General features: G+C 40.7%; 1 protein-coding gene across 1 annotated transcript; it reads left to right on the top strand.

Moving 5' to 3' along the window:
• Positions 1-2,417: 2,417 nt before the first annotated feature.
• On the top strand, positions 2,418-15,136 carry SPARCL1 (SPARC like 1). Its single transcript, XM_075090376.1, is given in 11 exon segments — positions 2,418-2,471; positions 5,414-5,851; positions 5,853-6,572; positions 7,697-7,766; positions 8,414-8,532; positions 9,123-9,243; positions 10,040-10,120; positions 10,123-10,175; positions 11,879-12,027; positions 12,961-13,109; positions 14,515-15,136. Coding segments are annotated over 11 exon segments (1,983 nt in total). The 3' UTR covers positions 14,544-15,136.
• The last annotated feature ends 2,833 nt before the right edge of the window (positions 15,137-17,969 follow it).

Raw genomic sequence — 17,969 nt, 5'->3', positions numbered from 1 at the left:
AAGAGTGGGAGGAGACACTTTTTGCACAGGAATTGGTATTGCTGCCATATTCAGAAAGGCAAAAACCAAGAATTAACACTGGCAATACTGGCACATGCATTACAGTTTAAGAGTGTGTTTTGAAATGCTGTTTAATGTTTGGGGTAGACTATCCTAATGGAGAAAATATTATAAATCTTGCAACTCATTTGGAGTATCATGACTAGAAGAAAAAAAAAGATATTCAACTGGGCTATGTTCTACACTTATTCAAGGTGGTCAGACTTCCCCAGTAATTAGGCTTATGCTTCCTATGGGGCACTGTGGGCTAGCTACCATGAGAAAAATACAAAAGCCTGTCCTGCCACTTTAACTCAGATCTATTCCAACCACTTTTTTATTATTTGGCCAAAGGTGGCAACAGCAACTTTTTCAGCCAGCGAGAGCGCCAAATTAAAAAACTGTAATTATAAATAAAATACACTATGCAGAGCTTTTCATTTATAACTCTCAAACTAGTTTACCAAAACAAATATGACAAATGAGATTTTTAGAAAAAGAAACTCAGTTAAGTGACATGCCCAGGGCTGTGTTGCTCACCAAGAACAGAGAAACAGAAATCAAGACTACCTGACTAATTCAAATACTTCTTTCCTCAGTCACTTGCCAGGCCTTTGAAAGCACAGTATACAGTTTTTAGGGCTACACATGAAACTGGATTATGCCCCTGCGCTTCTGGCAAGTTGCCTGCATGACCCTCGGTCTAACAAAACTTGCCTTGATCTGAAATGACTGACCTTACACAGTGCAGTGAGGCATTTTGCATATGCTCATTAATGGCTTTTGTTTTAGTCTGTCTTTCCCTCCGGAAACAAGTTAAACAAATAAATCTGGACACCAAAGAGATAACAGATAATTAGATAAGAGATAATTTGGGGTCTAAATCTGTTAACTGCAAGAAAAATAGTTTGCATACTAGATATGCCCCACTAATGAAGTGTTTTGCTCTTCATTAACTAAAAGATATTGATATTAAATAATATGTAACACAGGGATCTTCCAAAGTGTACACTTCAGATGTAAGGATGGAGGTAGCCAGGATGCTTTTGCAAGCTTCTATACAAAACACAAACAAAACAAAAAAACGATGTAATGCTCAAGGTCCTTCCTTCTTGCTTCACCAGTCTGGCTCCCATAAACACAAGCTCCCCTGGAATTCTCCCTCTGGGGTTTTGGGTTCTTCCCCCTCCCCAAGAAAACCCATCTGGGTGAACATTTTAAAAGCATACACTGAGCCTTATGTGATTAAATACAGTTGACCTAACTGGCTGAAACCACTGCCAGTTTCTTATATGCCAGGGAGTTCAACCAGCAAAAGACACGATGTTCTTCAGCTAAGGACACAGAGATGTGTTTCATTAGGAAAGGGGGAAGCATTGAAAAAGGATATATATTAGGTGGAAAGTAAAAATATTTAAAGTGCAAGGGGGGGGTGTGTGTGTGAAGAGCAAGACTACAATTTCTGAGGAAAAACAGCCAGTAGACTGAGAGCAGAAGCAGAAGCAGAGTGAGAATCCTACTGATTTCATACAAATACAGCAAAAAGAATAGGAGGAAATTAAAAAGAATAAGAAAGCAATACAGTAAAAAAAAAGGGGGGGGGGACACGACAGAAACAACATGACTTGTTTATTTTTGCTTCTCCCAGGGACACAGCCATAGAAACTTCCAGTTCATAGTTCATGTGCCCTGCAAAGGTGAGGAAATTTGCTGGTGACATCTGAGGTAAAAATGAGTTGCCTGTCTTTCACTCACATGAGGATATTAGCATATACTGAAGACATTCCTAATGCCTTGCATGTTCTTCCAGCCATCTGTCTCACGCACCACTGTGCAGAATAGTTGGGTTTGCTGCTTCCAAAGCAGGATTTAAACCTGTCCCTCAAGCAGCCTGGACAGCACTTCAACACTTAATTCTTCTTACTACAGCCACAAAGAAGAGCAGTCAGGAGAAACCTTGGCCGTTAGAGATGCCACAATCAGCCATTGTCTCAGAACTAAACAAAAAGGGACATTTTTCAAAAAGTAGTATCTCAGAGGAGTAGATAAAGATTTACAGGGCTGAACAGTCACAACTCTGCCTTTTAGTAACACCACTGGAGTTTGTGAACACAGCATACAGCTTAAGTCCTGTAAAAGAACCAAGATCAAAGCGTCCTCTAGATAAGCTGGTCTAACACCTGAGTTTATGTACAACTGGACACTGCATAGAAATTTTGTGGGTCTTCAGACTAAGCAGCCACTATATTGCTTCCATCAGTCATTTTTAGACCATTATTCCCAAATCCTAACTTTCTTTTCATGTTGCTTACAGAAAGGAAACCTCTAAACCCTATCACTGTACCACTAACTTTTGTCTTCTACGTGACCTGAAAAGCATGAAGGCTGTAGCCCTCTTCATTTGTCTTGTAGGATCAGCTTTTGCTATTCCAGTAAGTCCTCATCATACTGTTATTACTAGGCACTTAATTTCCCATTCTGTGAATACTCTCTGTTATCCCATTGGCCTATACAATATTTTTACTTACATGCAGATATTTAATATATATTTTCTATTCTAGACCCATCCCTTAAGCTACAAACTGGGAACCCATGGACAGAAAACTCTGTCCATGTACCAGTACCAGGAAAGATACTCTTCTTGCTCTTTAAACATTAAGAGGCAATCTATATTATTCATCTCAAATAAAAAAAGCACATTAGCACATATGTAGCAGTTGGCAAATTGATTTAGGTTAAAAAAATGTAAGCTCCCTCATCCCAAGAATTAGTACTAACCATCTCATGACTCACATATTACCTAGCTAGAAACAGAACAGGACAAAATCTTCACTTCTAAGTTTCACTTATTTGAAAAAAAATTACCTTAAATGAATCCCCACTTGTAACCATTACACTCATATTTGTACAAACAACAAGCTCCACTGACAGTCAAACTTGTGGTTATCACTGCTCCAGTAAACGAGGAGGACGGAATCCTCAATTTATCACACCAAATGATCTTATGCAGTCTCAAACATGTAAGAATTTTAGCCACCATATGTTTCATTATTCACAATAGAGAGCATTAGATACAGCTCATCTTGGAAAAGTACACCATGGCTGACAAGTCAGAGAGACAGCCTTGATGGCACAGACAGATAAGTTCAGCAGCCCTATGCCATAAATCCATGCTAACAACAGAGCTCAAAATTTTGCATTCATGGTTGACCCAAATTAAAACTCCTTTTTATTGCACCATTCTGGTGAGCATTAGTGGTTCAGACACAATGGACCTTGGCTCCAAGCCAAGGAATATTTTGGAACAACTAAATTCAGAACGTGTCGCCCTGTAGTAAGAAATGCGAAATCCTAACTCTTGTGCTAACATTTTTTCTTAATTATTAATTACATCCCACTCTGTACAGCTTTCAGATGCATTTAATGTCAATCTGGATGGTGCTCTGCATTATGACAGCCAAAAAATCAACTTTTCTTACTGAAGTATCCAGCAGAACAAATTATGGCATAAACACTAGTTTGCAGCCTACAGCTGTCTCCCAGAAACAACTCATACAGAACTCATACACTTGCATCAAAACAAAACATTGCAATACCCGATGAATCATCAGTTCCAAGTGAATATGCAACATCTATCGAAGGCCAGTTGTCCCCTAACAGTAGCTAATTACAGCTACATTGACTGAAATTTGCCATCATATTAACAGACCCAAGTATCGCCACAAGCAATTGAGTTCTGAAAGTTTATTTTATCCTGGGGACAAAGGTATAACAAAAAGCAGCAGCTGAAAGCCACATCCAGAAAGACCGTGGCACATAATGAGGATTCCTGTCAAGACATGAGCCACATTTTTCATGCTGCTTCAAATACACACACCCATAATAGACAATCTTAATGTCTGTTTTGTCTTTTACCTTCTAACTGTATAGAACTGGAAGCCTTTCACAGAGACTACTTTTTACTTAAGCTTAAAGACATATAATAAGTTGTGCCCTGCAGTGCCCAAAAACACAAATGAAAACACCCTGTTTTTGAAACTTAATCTTCAAATGCTTTAACGTCAGCTTGAGATGCTTGGTAACACATAGATAACTTCAAGAAATGTGCATTTAGTCTGGAAAAGCTCTTCACTGAATTTGTTAGATTTGAGCAAACATACAGTCTTTCCCTGAAAAAGTCAGAGTTGGAAATGACATTAATATTGCCTAGTACTTTTCCTGCATCAGCAAGTACACTAAGCAGAAGACAAAACTTGTAAAACATTCAGATACCACCTTGACATTAGGAAATAGAATATAGCTGATCTGCCAAGAGCCAAATTAATATTTCTAATCCTACCACTTTTTAATGTTTGTATAAATATTAGTGGAGTGTGTGTTTCCAAGCAGTCATGACTCTGCCCACACTAAAGGAAATGCTATTCCAGCAAGTTGGCCACTGAGACGGTCTCATCTTCATAAATAAATCCCCCCAAAAGCTTTAAGGAAAATCAGCATCAGGTGCTATATTGTAGTAAGCAATATGCAACACTGAACACTGAAGGTGTTGTTCAGAAATACATCAGATGTTGCTGCTATTGGAAGTGCCTGTACTCACCCAGCAGCTGCCAGCAGCTGAAAGGCAATTGCTGCAGCAAGAGCTAACAGTCATTTTAGTATTTGGTTTCTCCTCAAGCATTTGTACCTTTTCCACTGAAGTTACTAGTTTTGCTATTGGCTTGACAGCATGCAAAAAAAAGAAAGCCACTCAAACACCTACAACTCCTGCTAGTGAGCTTATGATACAGTAGTTGCCACCAAATACAATAGTTCCTGATGAATTCAGCTAGGAAGCAATGATGTATCAGACTCAAAGTAGATGACTACATTGATTATTAAACAGTTAAGATCCAGTACACTCCTCACAACACCTTGTGAAAGGTGCTCTCTCTCCCACTGGCCCTCTTTTCCCAGGCCTCCCATTTATCTGTGTAGGAAGATGAGTATCACATCCCCCTTCTCTGAGGTAAGTGATAATTACTGCAGCCTACAAGTGCCTGAAGTTATGACACTAAATTACTAATTAAGCATTTTGAGATTTCACAAGACACCCATATACATCTGTCTCCCATGAGACCTTAAACAGAGTTGCAAAGACTTCTTCAGGAACTCCAACAACAAAAGAAGGGTCAAATAAACAAATTTGCTGAGAAACGGAAATGACATCAGTTGTGAATTTCATGCTCTGGGCTAGCTCAAGAGGAGCATTTGCAAAGAAATCACAGTGTCATGCTTTGAAATACAAGGCAAAAATAACATTGCATTGACTTCTAATAAATTTTAAGATTTATTAATCTACTTGGGTTTTCTTTTTTGTCTTTTTTTTTTTTTTAAGACTGAAGATATTAAACCTGAAGCCCCAAAGGAAGAGAATGCAGGGTATGTAGATATGGGTGATTTGCTGCCCAGTCACAAAAATGTAAAATCAGAGGTATCAGTACCAAAGACTGAGCACAGGGATGAACCCCAGACCACTAGAAAACAAGGAAGAACTGGTAGTGAGCATCAAGTAAAAAATAGCCTAAAAAGCATCAATTTCCTTGTGCTGCACAATAAATCAGGTTTGGCTTCTGATAATGACGACAGTGACTCTGGAAGCAGCAGCAGAGAACAGTCCAGCTCTGAGCATTACCAGTTCAGCAGGCATGAGAAACACAGCAATACGGCCAATCAACATGTTCTGGTCAATGCAGAAAATCCAGTGGATGCTCTCAGCCTTGATCGTGAGCATAACACGTTGAAATATAATAAAAATACAATCGGCCTATCCGAAAAAAAACAGTGAAAGTGATGAAGAAGGTGTGGAAAAAGAGGATGAAGAATGGAGTGTAGTAACTGATTACAGAGATCACCAGACAAATCAAGGTATCCAATACAAAAGACAGCAAAATGAAAATAGTATGCAATCTGATGAAATCCTGAGAGATTCCAGCCAACCAATCTGGATAACCAAGAGACATGGTGAGAAATTTGAACTAGAGAAAGAAGAAAGGAAGAACAGCCAGAAGCAGTCCTATAAAGAAGAAATCCCTCTCTCTCAAAAAACCCATAACAAAGATCAGGATGACAAACAGCAAAGCCAAGAGACAAAAGACAATATTCAAGTTAACTATCAGAGTGATCACAACACAGTGGTGAAGAGACAAGATATAGAGGACAGTAATGCTGCTGATGATGTTGGTCGTGACAGTGGTGATGTTGATGGCGAGGAAGCTCTCAGCAATACCTGGAAAGAAGCAGCCTATGAGGAAGAGGAGAGAATCCAGAGTAATGACCACGAGAGCACCAGTACTGTGCACAAAGGGGGAGGAACCACCAAAGGTGACACTGCAGTTCACAGAGAGACTGAGGATTACCAAGATGTCAAGATTAAAGCCCTTATTCACTCTGAACAAGATGATTATGATCATGAGCCACCTAACTCTGACAGTGAGCAACAACTGGAAATGAGCAGTTCTGTTCAGAGCATGAATTCAATGGAAAGTGAAGATGAGGTAAATTCTCTTTAAAATAAAGTCGGAATACTAGAAAAAGGAGTGGGGGGAACCAGTCCCAAATTTAAATTCCTGATGACTGAAAGGATATTTTGTGGGAAAACAGGTGCAATAATTCATCAGTATGCAGAAGTCTCATCTCCCCTTTTATTCACTATTCATCTGGTTCATGCTGTGTCATTTCACATATAACCTTTAGATGAATTGTACCAGAAAGCAAGCGAGCACAGCTCATGTAAGAGCTCCAGGCCCAATGGGCTGTGTAATGAAATGTACAAATGAATACGGATACACAGCCACAAAACCTAGAACCCAATCTCAGGCCAGCTAGGAAAGCCTGTTCATTCCTCTCACCCAAGGATTTTAAACACTACCATATCAAAGTTTAGAAAGGCAGGGTTAGAGGCCCCATAACAATTACCACCCTAGAAGCTATGGCACTTTCACACAGATGAAGGATGGGGCTTTGTCCCTTCAGATAAAGGAGGATGTTGCACCTAGATGTACTGTACCCTGGTCAGCCATTTGATAACCAGTGGACTATCAGGGGTGTTCTTCTAATGAAAGGAGTTTTCCTGTGGCTGTTAAATAAGGATCTGTAATATTAAAAAAAAAGATAGCAGGCATCAATTTGAAAGATGGTAGGCACCTCCCCACAGCAAAGGTCAGAACTGATGACACATCCTTCCCTTCTCCTCCTGCCTCATGTGTCTGGCCTGGCAGCTCACACTGCTACTGCTCCCAGGCACTATTGAGAGGCAGTTCATACTCGCTGACCTGGAGGGCCCCAGTGCAAACTAAGACTTGAAGCACCAATTCTGCCAACCTCCAGGCACTCTGTTGCTGTATGTCAAAGTACTGCAGAACATCCAGGTCCTCAAGCCTTACTGAGCTTGTTTCTCTCTCTCCACCTCCTACTTTCTTTCCAAATAACAGAGCACCTTAACACTACCAGAGGCTTTATGCCCTTCTCATGCATTTTGCATAGCAACCTCTTTCTGCTGCAAGCAGAGCAAACTGTGCCTCAGTCAGCTCTATATTTGTATCTGAAAAAAATTTGCCCAAGTATTTTTTTCCTACCGAGTTTTACCACAACTTCTGCTTATGTCTCTGTGACCATACAGGTTAAGACTACAGGCAGTTCCTATGGTGAGATGGAAAGTGCAAACAACAGGAGTGAGAAGGGTCTCCTGGGTAAGCCACAAGCAATGCCATCATGTAACTGCTAACTCTCTGTGGCTGGGGAATCTGCTGGTCTGCATTTCTTTTCTGCCTTTGGCAGCAAATGCAGCAAGCACAACTGAACTGTGCTTGTGCATAATCCTGCATTGCAGTTATGTTCCCAGAGAATCCCTTCCATACACCCCCGGATTTACTAATTTGTGAAAAACTTTTGTAGACAGTGCACAAATTTTTTGTCAGTTTTACAGGAATGGGAATATCCTTGCATTGAAACTGTTCAGTTTCAGAACAGCAGATTGAATTCCATTAGGAGTGGGACAAATGCCAATGCTGGATTCAGCAAGGACAGATGGGATATGTTTCACCAAAGGAAGCTGGAAGTGAATGTCAGTCCCCATAGAAGAAATAGCTTTTTCTGAGAAATTTATTTCCCCATCCAATTTAAACCTGGGACTGCTAGAAGTCTCACAAAAATCCTCGTTTAAAGTTCAGCTTGCTTTATTCAATACAAGATCCAGCTACATTTTAATAAACTTACAAAAAGCATTTGACATCTTGGTGAGTATCAGGCTGTACTTTGACTGTCAGTAGTATCTGACAGAAACACTTGGCTTTATCCCATCCCCTCTAACATCCCTCCTTCTTGCTGTGATTGCTAGAACCATGTAGGAACTTCCACTGCAAAAGAGGTAAAGTCTGCCATGTGGACAAACAAGGGAAACCCACCTGTATTTGCCAAGATCCTGCTACTTGCCCTTCCACCAAAGACTATGAGCACGTAAGTATTTCACTCAGTGTATAGTATGGGGAAAAGCTAACAAAATGTTTACAAGATAACATATTCCCCTGCCATTATTTAGAATAATTCTATCCTAAAGAACATGCAAGTGGGTTTGGGTGAGTCCAGTAATTGTAAAGTATAAAGTACCCAAACCCACTGACTATAGCTTGAGAATAGTATGAACACATGTGGCTACATAATACATAAAGTGATTTGCTTCACTTAGTCTCTCAGGGATCATACCTGTCACTAAAGGTTCTCTTTATCCATTTGATGTTTTAGAGCATATATTGCATACTAGTACGTATCTAGTATAATAGTCCTGTACCATCTCAGAAACTATAATACTAGCACACAAAAATAAATTCAAGTGTCTTGAAACTGTGTGTTTAAGTCAGACAACTAATCCTTATGTAGGCATATAACAACTACAATTTTCAGTACTTCTGATCACATGTATTCCCTGGGTGTATTCCTAACTGCGATACCATATGGTTTGGTTTTTTTTATTGTAATGCCTATACGAGTAACCAGATCTTTTCTCAACAAAGTGGTGGGGGTGGTTTTGTTTTTTACTCCTCCTCTAGGTTTGTGGTACGGATAATAAGACTTATGATGGAACATGTCAACTCTTTGGCACCAAATGTCAACTTGAAGGGACAAAAAAAGGACGCCAGCTGCACCTAGACTATATGGGCTCCTGCAAATGTAAGGCTTGTTTTTCTACTTAGAATTCATCTAGGTATAAAGAGCCAGTAGCCTTACCCACCAGCTAGCCCTAAGTTATCTGCTTTCTTCTTGTGCTGTCCCTCTTCTGTATCAATTATCTGCTAATAAAGACCATCAAAAACTAAAGATGTCTAAAAAGTAACTTTTTCCTATAATTAAGGGTATTAAGCATCTGAATCCGAAAGAATCCCTCCTGTGCTTATATCAGTTTGTTGTCAACCCTGCCTTTCCCCTGCACTGTCTTGTAGATATAGCATCTGAAGATATTTAATACCTTGACCAAGAAACCTGTATTTACAGCCAGTTAATAAATTAAATGGGAAGTAATTTAAAAAAACCCAAACAACAGAAAAGCTACTTAGATGCCAAATGCAGAAGTCAGGATCTAAAAGCCAGAACTCAATTCCGACCTCTTCAATTGCTGCATCCCCTGGGAGGAAAGTTCACTCTCAGCCAGAGTATTTCTTTCCTGTCAAGAAATCTCCTTTCATGCAACTGGCTGATAACAGTTTCACTGCACAACTCTGCTCAGAAACTGCACAGATATATAAAGGTTGTGGTGTGCACAACTGGTTAAGCATGTGCACCAAAGAATCATAGATTTATAACTGAGCCCATTAGTTGCATTCCCCATTTTATGTATTAACAGCTCCATCAATTTTAAGCTTAACTGGAAGTAAGTTTGCTAGTGAGAATCAAATTAACTTGGCTCAGAAATGCTCGAATGGGGACTTAACAGATCACTTGTTAACAAAAGCTTTCCTGTTTGGCACAGACATCCCCTACTGTACTGATCATGAAGTGGATCAGTTCCCCCTCCGGATGCGAGACTGGCTCAAAAACATCCCTATGCAATATTAGAACGTGATCTGGATACATTTGGATTTCTAACTGAAAAGGAATGGAGTAAGGTCAGCAATCCTTTTCAAAAAAGACAATGCAGTTACATTGTTAGAGTCAGGCTAACCATGTGAAAAACAGTGATTCACATCCTCTGAGTTCTCCCATTTCCTATGAACATTCCCTTTCTGGTCAAGGCAATTTAGACTCAATAGATTCGTAAGTTACAAAATACACTTACATGTCCCCTTGCACTCATTTAAGCTTGAGACACATTTCTGCTATGAATGTTCCTTTTGTCCAAGCAAATGCAAGCCAAGTGTATTACTCTGAAATCAGTTTCTACAGACAAGAGGCAGAAAAGTCAGAATTAGTGCACACCTAGATAAACATCCTTTGCTTGAGAAGACAAAAAAGAGCTTCTGTTCAGGGAAGTGCTTTGTGACAAACCTCTTGGAAAGATCAACTGATACGTAGGTAAGGATGACCCAATTCATGAAGTCAATGCCATTTTCCAAAGGACTTGAGGAAACTAAGCAGCCGTAAGATGGAAGGTCTGGGTATGGCTAACTAACTAAAAGCCAGAATTATAGGGAACAGCCAGCCAAGAGCTCACCTGTAGAGTCCCACAAGTTGAAAGGACTTGTGCCATTCAGCTACTATTAAGTGACCCGGAAGAGGAAGGTAGGTGACAAAGTCTGCTGACAACTTCAAAGGAAGGAAGGACGGACTTGGATTCACCATGAAGAAAACTGCTCCAGGATCTCATGAGACTGAGCGACTGGGCAGCCACACAGCAGGATTTGAGACAGAATTACAATAGAGAGTTTAGGGACCCTCATGGGGGCAGGGGATCCCTCCCTTGGACTGACCAAAAGTAGCTCCTTTTCTGAGTCACACCTTGTACTTGGCCATCAATACAGAAGTACCTGAAAATGGACTCAACAGTTAGGAGTATCATTCGCACTTTTTAATCCAGCCACATACGCTGTCCATCTACATGATATTCAAGGGCTATAACATAACACAAGCCTAATGCTCAGTTTTATTCTACCATCCAGCAGACCTGCAGCATCACGCTACATGAGCTTAAAATGGAGTAAGCATCTATTACCATTGGGCCTTTTTTTTTTTAGAGGATTAATGTCAAGCGAATTAGTGACAGTAGCTTGTTTTTGAAGATATAAATGCCATACCTGCCTAAAAAGCCATAACTGTTAGAAAATAGTTTAAGTTAAACTAAGACCTGGGCTGCTTTAATTCTGGAGTAGGAGGTGCATGCAGTAGGTCACAACAGGTTTATACAAAATATGATTGAGCAACACTAAAGACTACTTACAGTAACTATGAGGTATATCAACCTACCTGAGACGTCTCATACGAAATGGTACAAATTAGACGATTTCTGAGATAGCTTATTTCACACCAAAAGCTGAGTTGCTTGCCTCAGGACAGAAGATCAACAAATGTAGTAAAATTGGTTTCATCTGCTACCAACCTGAGGCTATTGCCCTACCTAGCTGAGTCTGACTATTAGGCCACAGGAATTTCACTTCCTTTATAGTTACTACCAAAGCTGACCTGGACAGCAACGAAAATCATCTAGACTACCTAAGGCAAGCTTTTCATGCTGTGTGTGGACACAAACACTAAGACTCATTTTCCTAGTGGTTTTTTATCAAGTTTCATTTCTCCAAACCACCTCCTGCTGGATGGTTTTCTTCTGGATGGATCTTCACCCCTAAATAAAAAATGTCAATTTCTCTGTGTTCAGGTCAAAAAAATCTACCAGAATGACAAGCGTCTCATGTCTGGTGACCACACATTTGAGCTGCTCCTGCATGACTTTGAGAAAAATTATCACATGTATGTGTATCCTGTGCACTGGCAGTTTCACCAGCTTGATCAGCACTCTGTTGACAGGTAAAAAAAAAAATTCTTTGCAGGTTCGGTTCCAATTTTCTGTTTAAGCTTAGGCTGTTTTACTTTTCTAAACCACTTGAAGGATTCTCTACATACAGAACCAGTCCCTGAACTGTTAAAAGCCAGTATCCCCGCTTTTCTAAAGAGGCATTCATCTCTAACACAGAACTTCTCTCATTGTTTTGCTGGAGTGATGTCATGGGTCAGAACCTGCTATTCTTTTGCCTTTCATAATCATCATGTATCACACCTTAAGCTCTACAGCGTCTTCATAGCTACTGATGCCCTGATCCTGGAAGACAACAAGGCTCATGAGATCCTGTTATTACTGAAGCTAAGATCAACAGACTAAGCAAAAAAGGTAGAGGCTTCTCAGCAATAATTCACTAGTGAGGTACCCATAGTTTTCAAATAATACTACAGAAGTCTCTCAGTTTAAGGAGCAGATACAGTAGACAGCACCAGTGTCACAGTTCAGAGGAAGCCCCCAGCTTCTGAGAACATGACCCACATTTCAGGCTTTTAGCCATAACACTTGGTGGTGGGATCCATATTTCAAGGATTCAGGACCTCAATACCTCATGCTGACATCACACCTACTGTCCTAGAATATAGCTAAGTACTTTTGCAGGCTGGATGTCCTGAAGATTAATGGCAAAACTCCACAACTGATGAGTTGTGAACAAGTCACAGTAATACTTGTTCTAGAAAAAAACGTTAGCGAACAAATAGCTGTTAAAACGTTTTAGTTTAACAGGTATTATGCATCATTGTAATGACCTGGGACAGATTCACTACAGAAGCACCACAACAGAACCCACTCGGGCACCTGTCAAAGCCACCATTGTAATCTTCTAGCAGCATAGATCATCTTTGATGATCCCGACGATTTATTAATGGAATACAGCTCTACGTAATTGCTCTTCCTTTCAGATTATTAACACACTCTGAGCTTGTGCCTTTGAGAGCCTCGCTTGTTCCCATGGAACACTGCATAACCCGTTTTTTCCAAGAATGTGATGGAGACCAAGACAAACTCATTGCTTTGAAGGAATGGTGCCACTGCTTTGGGATTAAGGAAGGTAAGCCTGAAAGAACAGGCAGATGTACAGGACAAAAATGTTGCTATCAAGACTAGGCACCTTCTCAGACCACAACATACAGGAAAGAAATTATAGCCAGAAGCTCATGGCTACTGTGCACAGAGGCAAATGGAACAGTAAAAAGACTGCAAAAGATGCAAGGTTCTGAATTGTTTTATAAAGACAGGAAAAAGTTATCTTTTCCATGAGGAAAAATTTGGGAGGTAGTTTGTACCAAACATCAAATCATTCCTGTGTGGTGTCTGAATGTATACATTCTCCATGTCTGTCTCTCAAGAAACACTATCCTATCCTTCAGTGCCAAAGGAAAGGTAAAGTGAGCTTGTACTTTTAAATCAGTGGCCAAAGCATATTGATTGAAAATGCACTTGAAGATCTCAAGCCAAGTAGGGAAAACAACCAAATTCTCTCACTGATCAAGTAACTAAGCTCACCTCTAGATTACTACATACAACACAAATGCTGTCATCAAGCTGTAGTTGCAGGCCAAACAGTCTATTTTACCTAATGCATCAGATGCAACACATGCTCAGATGGTGCCCACCAGACTGCATGCATCAGGAGGCTCAGGCAGAGACAGGGACAGTTTCTGAATCCAAAATGGGCTAGCCATATGTCTGATTCAGGTCAATCCACATAGCGACTTCTCTAGGAAAGTGAAAAGCTAGGTACTATTGTGCTGGTCATGCCTCTAGAATTAGGCAACAGCTGAGCAGAAGCTGTCATGATAGCAATTTGGAGATTTACATGACTACATTCAATCTAAGGCATTCTTTCACAATCTACCTTCTTGTGATCTATCCCTGAGTGACAGCTGAACAATACTGCCAATCACTAAAGAAGGATAGCAGCAGCACAGGTTAATCCTAGAACAGAAGGCATTTGGCTAAACATGCAGACTGAAGAAATGTGTTCAAAATCCTACTAGCAACTCCCTAATTTTAAGTGGAGGCTGATTCTGGTCAGAGCTCAGACATCCAGAGCCTTCACTCCAGAATTTTTCCAGCTCTTCTGATGACAATTTACCAGTCACAAATAGTGTGTAGAAGTAAGCTACGAGGAGTTATCATAACACACACGTACTACTGCCAATGACTGTTCCTCCAAAAAGGGGTTTAGGGTCAGTCATTTGTGAAGAGAGGGGTGGAGGGGATTCTTGGCTCACAAACAGATCAAGAGGACCTAACACCAGAAACAAGAAAGCACCTATCAAGAAGGGTCTAAATGAATGGCTCCTGAATATGATAGCAGGAACCATACTTGGTTTTCGCTAGGGATAGCATTCCCCTACATGAGCTCTCTGAACTTTAGTGTATCACTTTCTTTGATAGTGATGTCTCTTTGGCATCAAACGTTAATAACATTTTCTTCTTCTCTGTTGCAGAAGACATAAATGAAAATCTCCTGTTCTGAACCTGGCTGAACAGAATCACGGTGCTGCACTATATGCTTCGTTGATAGTTTCTCCCATAAGCTTGACTTGTCACCCCCTTCACATTCTGTAACATCACACAGCAGTGTATATATATCAACCTGGAGTGCATGTACAAAAGCATATTCTTTGCACTAATTCCTTTTGAAAAAAGATCCTTTCTCTGGGACTTCAAAAGTCTCAGGGAAAAAGTAATTTTGACAGCATTTTTTCTGGCTGACTGAGGCCTATTGCTTATTTGTTCTTTCTACAGCCAAGAGTAAACCACCTTAAAACAATCAAATATAATTCACAGAAGGCCAACTTACAAGGGACTGACCTAACCACCTCTGTCTAGTTTTCACCAACTGGCACCAAACACCAATTAACTCACAAAACCTTTCCTCCAAAATTTAGTGAAATTGCTCAGTTAAGTGGGTTCCCTCTGTGCAAAACGGAGCAAGCATCTGACGCAAAACTAACCAGGAGGATATAGCTGCCAAAGGCAAGCTGGCTTACCTCTTTTCACCAACTTGGCCACCTGAATCCCCTTTCCAAAGGAGATAAATCTCATTATCAGTGCTGTACTGATACCAGATGTCTTTGCATTAAGTTTAATTTTCAGTCCTCCTGCATGACCACACAGAAGACTCCAAAAAGAAGGAAATAGAGGTGACCACCATCTCACCTGGGGATTCTGGCTCAACAGTCCATGCCAACAGGTGTGGGGGTCACAATTTTACACTTTGTGGCAGAATGCTGATCGGCTTTGCATGAATGCTTCCCCAAAAAAATCCTTATGCTATAAACTCTGGACAACATGTTCTCTCAATGGCCTTGCGTGTACTCTACAGGAAAAGAGCCAATTAGCATTTCAGTGCATTTCCCAAATATATCTGAAGTCTATTTCCATTTTTATCTGGGTTTGGGGTTTGTTGGGGGGTTTTTTGGGTTTGTTTGGTTGGTTTTTTGTGGTTTTGTTTTAGGTTTTCTTTTTACAGTCACTGTTAATGGTTATTTTCATTGAGGTTGAGGACAATCTTTCCAACTAGACAACAAATAACTGTGCAAACACCAACATGCCAACGTAGAAAATCCTAAAAAAAGCATGTTTTCTTCTTTCCAATCTTTCATCCCTGTGCTTTACGACCAATATCTACCCTGTTGCCTCCACAACAAGCAAATAGGATGCTCTGTAAGAAATTCACAGTTCATCTTGTATTCTTATTAAGTTGCAAGTGCATGTGTGATCCAACATGTACGTGTTATACTTTACGCCCTCAGACATGTCCCCCATAAAAGAGGAGAGGTGAGCTGTTGATGTCAGTGGTCTCAAACAGATCCATCATAATGCTAATTTCTTCTGAATTGCATCCTACAATATTTTCCCCAGATACACGTATTGACTTAAACTTCTCATTTACTGGTTCAGACTTTTCTACTAAAACAATCACCAAACAGAAGAACCAAGCAAACACTGTAACTGAAAACTTATTTAGACTTGTCTTTCAATAGCTTTTTGCTCAACCTGCACATAGTCAGATGTCAGAAAGCACAGCTCTCAAACTGCAAGTATGCTGCCAGTATACAGCTGGCCTCAAAATATAGCAGTGACTTCAATTCACAAATTCCCATTTCTTCAGGAAAAAGGAGGTATTTTTGAATTTGCGACGCTCCCTCTCAGTTAGCAGCTTCAGTACTTTAGGCATTATGACCCAAGTATTCCTCCAGCATCACTGAAGTGCAGAACCCTACAGTCAGAATATCTATACTGAAAAAAAAAGAGAGAACAAATATTTCTTTTACAACACACACACTTCCATTGCCAAACTCATCAATCCTCCAAGGATTAGTATGTGTCATATAAAAAAAACCTGGCTTTTTTATCAGCTGAGAAGTAAACTAAATATCCAAAGGGTATTAAGATGGTATGATTCATGACATCTTGTGGTTTTCTGATGTAAGCCATAGTGCTCAAAACCATATACAAAGACACCAGCCATTCACACAACACTATCACTGGAGCCAGCCGACTTCGTCTGATCCACTGACCTGCTGTTCGACATGCAATCCAAAGGTAATACAGATGCTTTATGTTACCTGGACTAAATTTAATAACTGATTTGGGTTATGGCTGTAGGACTGTGTGACTGTGAAGGAAAAACTTTTTACCACAGTGAGGGTGGTCAAGCACTGGCATATGTTGCCCAGAGAGATTGTGGGTTCTACATCCTGGAAGATGCTCAAAACATGACTGGACAGTCCTGGACAACTTGCTTTAGCTGACCCTGTTTGAGCGTGTCTGGGGAACAGACTAAATCTCCATAGGTCCCTGCCAGCCTCAACCATTCTGTGAGTCTGAAAAAAGAACATGTCACAAGAACTACTCAGAGAACGACACCAAGTTGGGCAGGAATGTTGATCTGCCCGAGGGTAGGAAGGCTCTGCAGAGGGATCTGGACAGGCTGTACCAATAGGCTGAAGCCAATTGTATGAGGTTTAACAAGGTCAAGTGCTGGGTCCTGCACTTGGGTCACGACAAGCCCATGCAATGCTACAGCCTTGGGGAAGAGTGGCTGGAAAACTGCCCAGCAGAGAAGGACCCAGGGGTGTTGGTCAAGAGCTGGCTGAATATGAGCCAGCAGTGTGCCCAGGCGGCCAAGAAGGCCAACAGAATCATGGACCTTATCAGGAATAGTGTGGCCAGCAAGAGCAGGGCAGTGATTGTGCCCCTGTACTCAGCACTGATGAGGCCACGCCTCGAAAACTCTGTTCAGTTTTCGGCCCCTCAGTACAAGGGCATCAGGTTGCTGGATTGTGTCCAGAGAAGGGCAACAAAGCTGGTGAAGGGTTCGGAGAGCAAGTCTTATGATGAGGAGAGGTTGAGGGAACTAGGGTTGTTTAGTCTGGAGAAGGCTGAGGAGAGACATTATGGCTCTCTACAACTACCTGAGGAGGTTGTAGCAAGGTGGGCATCTGTCTCTTCTCCCAGCTCACTAGCGATAGAACAAGAGGAAATGGCCTCAAGTTGCATCAGGGGAGGTTTAGATTGGATATTAGGAAAGATTTCTTTACTGAAAGAGTGGTCAGGCATTGGAACAGGCTGCCCTGAGAGGTGGCAGAGTCACCATCCCTGGAGGTATTCAAAAAAATGTGTAGATGTCGCACTTCAGGGCATGGTTTAGGAGGTATGGTAGTGTTGGGTTCACAGCTGGACTTGATCCTAGAGGTCTTTTCCAACCTTAATGGTTCTATGAAATATCAATGCTCTGCTGCTATGTCTGTTGCTTAAAAAAAATTGCAAAAGGCTTTCATAAGCACTGTTAGGAAAGAATAAAATCAGGGAGCAGTAAAATCAAAGACAAAAATTATGAGAAGTAAAATGCTGACAAGGTGTCAAAGCACAAACAAGGCAGCAAGAAGCAGAA

The sequence above is a fragment of the Phalacrocorax aristotelis genome, chromosome 4 (assembly GCF_949628215.1).
Source record: "Phalacrocorax aristotelis chromosome 4, bGulAri2.1, whole genome shotgun sequence".
NCBI lineage: Eukaryota > Metazoa > Chordata > Aves > Suliformes > Phalacrocoracidae > Phalacrocorax > Phalacrocorax aristotelis.
The sequence above is the reverse complement of the archived record's forward strand: the minus strand, read 5'-3'. Positions and strand labels throughout refer to the sequence as shown.